The 6,716-nt window shown below is 38.3% G+C and overlaps 1 protein-coding gene across 3 annotated transcripts in view; it reads left to right on the forward strand.

Moving 5' to 3' along the window:
* The window catches only part of nup54 (nucleoporin 54), an 83,500-nt gene extending 78,914 nt beyond the window's left edge, over positions 1-4,586 (forward strand). For all 3 annotated transcript variants that reach the window (XM_069925497.1, XM_069925496.1, XM_069925495.1), the window contains 3 exons: positions 326-445; positions 2,848-2,958; positions 3,294-4,586. In XM_069925497.1, the coding sequence (XP_069781598.1) occupies positions 326-445; positions 2,848-2,958; positions 3,294-3,422 (360 nt within the window). In that variant the 3' untranslated portion in view covers positions 3,423-4,586. The remainder of the gene's footprint in view (positions 1-325; positions 446-2,847; positions 2,959-3,293) is intronic.
* Positions 4,587-6,716: the final 2,130 nt, after the last annotated feature.

Genomic DNA, 6,716 nt, shown 5'->3' on the forward strand with positions numbered 1-6,716 from the left:
GGTGCATGAACAAGCAGGGGATGGGGATTATAGACAGATGGAAATAGTGTGAAAGGGTGGAAGGGTCTATTTCTTTGCTGAACTGTTCTATTTTCTAATACTGTTTTTGAAATAATGATAGATCAGAAGTTTTGGGGAGAAAATGGGTGTTAGGAAGAGGGAAATAAACTGTTATCAAGTCCAGCCATGCGCAAATGAGGACACTATAGATTTTATTTTTCAGTGCTCTGAACCTTTATGATTCCATGATAATTTCGAAGTTGCAAGGGAGCTAAAATGTATTATTTTTCACAAAATAATTTCTCTTGCTTGCTTTTCCCTCCAGGTTTTAATTAAGCAAGAGATACAGAGGAAAGCTGGCTATGCAATTCAGGCAGAAGAGGAGCAGCTTCGTGTGCAGTTAGACACCATCCAGTGTGAACTAAATGCACCAACTCAGTTTAAGGTACAAACACTGAAGCAATTCAAAATATCCTGTTAATCTGAGGCAATAACAAAATGTCAGAAGTGCTCAGCAGGTCAAGAAACAGTCAATGTTTTACAGATACAATGATAATCAAAAGATTTATAACAAATATGTATATTAAACTGCAAGAAAAGGAGAATGAGGAAACAAATGGTAAAACTAAACAAAAATGGGAACAGGATTTAAATATAAAGATAAAAAAGGAAACATGGGAGAAGTTATGCTCTGGAACGATGAGAAATACAATAAATACGAGGTTACGTATGATACAATATAATTGGATACACAGGCTATACATTACACCTCAAAAGTTAAATAAATGGGACCCAACAGTATCTGATAGATGCTTTCGATGTAAAAAAGAAATGGGAACAACAATTCATGCAATCTGGACATGTGAAAAAGTAGAAAAATTTTGGGAAGATCTCAATCAGATATTAAATAAAATAACAGAAAACAATATACCAAAGAATCCAGAGATCTTTCTCCTAAGTAACATAAAAAACAAAGAATTTGGAATTGATTTGGAGGATGCACAAAAAAGATTTGTTAAGATAGCTCTAGCCGTAGCAAAAAAATGTATTATGTCAACCTGGAAATTGGAAGATAATTTGAAAATACAACAATGGTATATAGAAATGAATAAATGTATTCCATTAGAAAAAATAACATATAGTTTAAGAAATAATATTGAAATATTCGAACAAATATGGGAGCCTTATATTAAACACAATAGCGAAAACCTACCGGGGACAATCACTACCTAAGTTAACGGAAGGAAAAGGAAATGAAAAGAATGGACTCAGTGGAATTTCTGGTGTATTTTTATTGAATGACAACATTGTCTGACTGGTTTAATGTATCCTAGATTTTATACCTTAAATGGACGGGAGGGGGGAGGTGGGGAGGGTGGGAGGGGAGGAGGGAGGGGGGGGGTGGAGAAAATGATATTGTATATGTGTGAAAAGGAAAAAAATGTGTATCATGGTTAATGTGATTTTTGGTGTGAAAAATAAAAAATTATATAAAAAAAAAAGAAACAGTCAATGTTTTAGGTCAAGGACTCTTCCTTCAGCTGATTTGGGAAAAGTGAGAAACCAAGTGTGTTTTTAAGCCACAAAGAAAGGGATTGAGGGAACTGAGGAAGAACAATTTGAATTGGAAAGGAGCTCAGCATCTGTGGAGAGGGGGGAAAATGATGTTTACCTGAAATAATTAATTTCAGTAACCAGTCCGGAGAGCTACAGTGTGATGGAAAATGAGGAGCTGTTACTTGATGTTGTTTTGGGCATCAGTGACAGGAGGTGAGGGACCTACAGATCAGAAAGGGAGAGAGACAGAGAATTGAATTCACTGGTGACTGGAAGCATAGAGTTGCTCAATTGGATTGAATTTGGTTTTTGAGCAATGTTATCTGAAACCTCATATCGATTGGCCTGGTCACTCTGATCTCTCCATCTTTAGCCTGTGACATTGCTCCAATGATGCCCAATATAAGCTTGAGGGTTAGCAACTCATCTTTCATTATGTTGCTGCTCTTGGGGCCCAATTTTGAATTTAATAATTTTTTTTGTGAGTTTGCATCTTTCTGTTTTAATTTGGTTATTATTCCCTCCCACTCTTCTGCCTGACAATTTGATCTGCATTTATCACAAGCATTCCCTCTCTCTATTCCCCATCTCTTCAACTTAAGACTCCTGTTTATTCCCACTTTGCCAGTTCTGATTTGATGTCCTTGATATGAAATAGAAACATAGAAGATAGGAGCAGAAGTAGGTCATTCGGCCCTTCGAGCCTGCTCCGCCATTCAATGAGATCATGGATGATCTTAAAGTTCAGTACCCTGTCCCCGCCTTCTCTCCGTAACCTTTAATACCCTTATACTGAAGAAATAGATCTAATTCCCTCTTAAATAGATTCAATGACCCTGCCTCTACTGCCCTCTGTGGCAATGAATTCCACAGATTCACCACCCTCTGGGTAAAGAAATTCTTCCTCATCTCGGTCCTAAATGGTTTACCTATTATCCTCGAACCATGGCCCCGGGTTCTGGACTCCCCCAACATTGGAAACATCCCTTCCGCATCCATTCTGTCCAGTCCTGCCAGAATTTTATAGGTCTCTATGAGATCCCCTCTCAATCTTCTAAACTCCAGCGAGTACAATCCCAAATTGCGCAATCTTTCCTCCTAAATATTGACTCTTTCTGCCCCTAAAATGCTGCCAGACCTGCTTGCTGATAAATTCTCGCATTTTCTTTTTGTTTTTAAGTTGCAGTACTTGATTCCTAGTATTACGACAGTAAAACCAGAACAATTACTGTAAGTAATTGTCACCAGGTGTTTGCAAAGAATCCAATATGTTATGATGTTTTTGTGCAGGGCCGTCTGAATGAATTAATGTCTCAGATAAGAATGCAGAATCACGTTGGAGCTGTCAGATCAGAGGAGAGATACAGTGTGGATCTGGATCTCCTGGGAGAAATCAAGCAGGTAAAAAAAAATCATGTGCAAGTGTGAATTTCATGAACTGAAAAGTGTATTAAAACTTGAAATTACTGCACGAATTTGACATTGAAAAGTTCTCGTCTTCTGTTTTTTGTTGTGTTAGAAAGTAAAATGACAGCTTTACAAAACTTTGCATAAAAAGATTTCAAGCTGTCAACATTATATCAATGTTAATTTTTAATTTTAATTTTTATTCCATTGTTACATTGACTCTTGTCAACAAATGGTCTGGGCCTGCTGACCATCAAAGGAAAATAAGCTCACAAATAACAAAGCAATTGTTTTTAATGATTATTAATAGAGCCCATTTCTCTTCCTAGCACCTGAAGTTGCAGCAGGAAGGATTGAGTCATTTGATCAGTGTCCTGAAAGAAGATTTGGAGGATGTGAAGCTAATTGAGCATGGTCTTAGTGAGAGTGTTCATAATCGACGTGACCTTTTCAGTTGATGCCTTTTCTGAAATACTCTGTGGATAAGGATATTTTTCTCCCTGTCTAAGTTTCTTTGATTAATCCTACCTCCATCTCCATTTTCACTAAACAGAAATTGAATGAAAGCTAGGGAAAATAACTTTTATCTAATTCTACAACCATGTTCTAGCTTCAGGAATTTGACTGTTTACTCCAAAGTGTGTCATTGTTTTCACGAAGCAACAGGTTACAAAGCTTTGCAACCTGCATTAGTAATTAACTTTATTAGGGCATGTATAAAACTAACATGTAAATGACTTCTTGCAGTGTTGGGAGATTAATGTTTGAAATACACGTGTAATATCCTGCAGTCTTCTGTTTTAAGACAGGCTTTAGCCCAGTTATTTTTAAATGCATTGAACATTTATCTACTAATTCTTCAAAGAGTAATTTCTTAATTCATTCTTAACTTTACAATATTTGAATGCAAAATCATCATGAATTTCCTGTTGTATGCAATAGGTTGGGACAATTTTTTTTTAAAAAGACTACTGTTCTTAATAACCAGACTTGCATTTAACAGGAATGGGTATGTCAGTACTGACTGAGTCAGGAACAAATTGGGAATTGTTTATAGCTTTTTTTTAAAAAAAAAAACATGCATCAAATGTCTTTGTTAGATGTGTGTACAATTTTGAACAGTTTTTGGAGCATGAAAATGTGGCCTTGATTTGTCAAGAATGAGAAAAATTTGAAATGTTCAATTGGACATGACGAGTTCTGGAAACTGGAAAGTTGATAATTAAGGTTGAGAATCACATGCTGGATATATCATCCCAGTTTTTTTTTTAAGTTATATGAACATATTTATATTGTCAGAGTGAGCCTTGGGCATTTGGTTTGTATTTTGGAAGAATTAATCATTTTCCAAACATTCTGGATGTGTTTATTTTCTCATGTCAATATATCCAAACCCATTTTTACTTCAACACGGAGTTCAACTTAGTGACAGTCACCTTTACAATTGTTAGTGTTATTTGCACCTGGTAATGGTCACTGAAATGTACTTTAAAATGGAGTGATAATTGTGAACTATAAGTCAGAGAATGGTCTCAAGCGAAGAACTGCATTTAATCTGTTAAATGTTTGTAATAATTATGCAAAGAGGAAATTGGTTATAAATAAACAAATTGCTTTAATAACTGCATCTAATGTTAATTTTATAGTCCAAACACTTTTTTTTAAATTTTAAATTAAATTTTCCCTGGTGTTAACCTTATTCACTTTTTTGCACTGTGAATTTTATTCCGTCTAGAAAATTATCACTAACACAGACACTTGTCAGGTGATTTGCTCCAGTCTTTTTAGGTCATGATGGGGTGCGGAGAAGAATTGTATTTTGTCTTAATTTCCTTATTTCAGAAGGGTGGATTCTGTTCCACTAAGTTTCACATCCAAAGTACAGAGTACCTATGGATAGATGTTAAAATCACCAATGCCTGAAGAGGGCGCACAAAATCAGTGAACCGGTGCGGACTTGAAAGGCCAACATGGCCTGTTTCCGCTCCGTAAATGGTTATATGGTTAAGACCCTGGGACTGGCATGCGTCAGAACAGTTTCACATGATAGTCTAGATGAATATTAGGGAGAAAATATGTAGAACACCACTCAGTTAATCAAGTAAGGAGGGCTGATTCCAAAATGTTGTAATAAATGTAGAATAGATGGGCCAAGCTTTCAATTTTATGACCTTTATCTATTCAGGTTCAAATGGCTATATGATTAATCCAGTTTGATAAATTTTTTTTTTCACTATTTAGTTCTTTGCAATTGTTTGCAATTCTTGCAAACCAGGTTTGCAAAGGCGAATCTTCAAATTGTGACCACTTATTATTTATACTGCACTCCCTTTTGCAGGTCTTGTATTATTTGAAGTAATATTACAGTACTCTTTGTGTAGAGTGAGTTCCTGGAAAAATCCATTGAATTAATAATTTCATTAATATTTGTGTAATGGAACCTGCTCCATATATCAATATGTCTATTCAATTCTACTTCATCACATTAATATGATGGAGAGTTTGAGGAATACCATCTTTCCATTGGTTTGAGCAATATGTTCATGACACAGTCTTTGAAATTATATCTTTTTAATCAAAGCAATTTCTCAATAATACAGAAAAATAAACAGCTGAATAAATGTACAACTAAATAATGTTAAATTGGGGAAAAAAGGCCTATGTCATGGGTGGCCAAACTGTGGCTCGCGAGCCACATGTGCCTCTGACATGTAATGGGCAGCTTGCGTAAATATGTTGGCTGGATGAGATACAAGTGCTCCTAAAGCCGCTCCAGGACACTCCAAATCACTGCAGCCAGACCAAGGGAGTTCAGGGACAGTCACAGCCCAGGCTGCGTGACAAGGAGAGGGCACTGGACGAACAACCGCTGCAGGGGAACAGAGCAAGTAACGCACGCCAGAGTCTGGTTCTCCTCGTTCGGGCCACTGTGAGGTGTGTGGTAGGAAGGTCAGCCAAAACTGAGGGCCTTCTTCAGGGAAGCTGGGGCTGGGCCAGGAGAGCTCAAATGAGGCATGGCTGGCCCCGAGGTGCTGTGTTGTCTGCCCAGGCACTGTGGGGGGGGGGGTTGGGGAAGCAAGATGATGGAGAGGCTGGAGAGGGACGCGAATGAGGACCTCATCCAGGTGCCAAGCCAGGACAGAGCTGAAGCTAGCAGCAGTAGTGATGGCCCAGTCAATGGCCACAGGCAAGCCTTGGTCCCACCAGATGGAGAGTCAGCATCAGGCAGCACAGAGGTTGGACCGATCCATACCCAAGCCTCCACTCCCAATAGCTGCTCCCCCTGTCCCATCAGTGACTAGGAAGAAGGGAAGGGATGGTGAACCTGGAGGGGGGGAATGAGCAGAACTGTGGGCCCCCTGGCCTCACCCTGCTGCAGGAGGCAGCTATGCATTGGGTCACAGCCCAAATCATGTGCTCAGCTGTTGCAATGGGGCAGGTATCCGCAGAGACCAGTGGCAGCAGCGTTCCTGAAGAGAACACATCAGAAACAGGAGCAGGTGTTGTCCATCCTGCCCATTGAGCCTGCTCCTACATTCAATGAGATCACAGCTGATCTGACTTTGGACCCATCTCTGCCTTGCCCCTATAACCCTTAATTCCCCTTCAATAGAAAAAATTCTTACTGTATCTTAAATATATTTAATAAGGCAACCTCTACTGCTTCCTTGGGCAGAGATTTCCATTAAAAAAATCAATCAGAATTTTGAAAATATTGAGTATGTTTATGTGTACTTTTCGATTATTGAAAC

The sequence above is a fragment of the Narcine bancroftii genome, chromosome 3 (assembly GCF_036971445.1).
Source record: "Narcine bancroftii isolate sNarBan1 chromosome 3, sNarBan1.hap1, whole genome shotgun sequence".
Lineage (NCBI taxonomy): Eukaryota > Metazoa > Chordata > Chondrichthyes > Torpediniformes > Narcinidae > Narcine > Narcine bancroftii.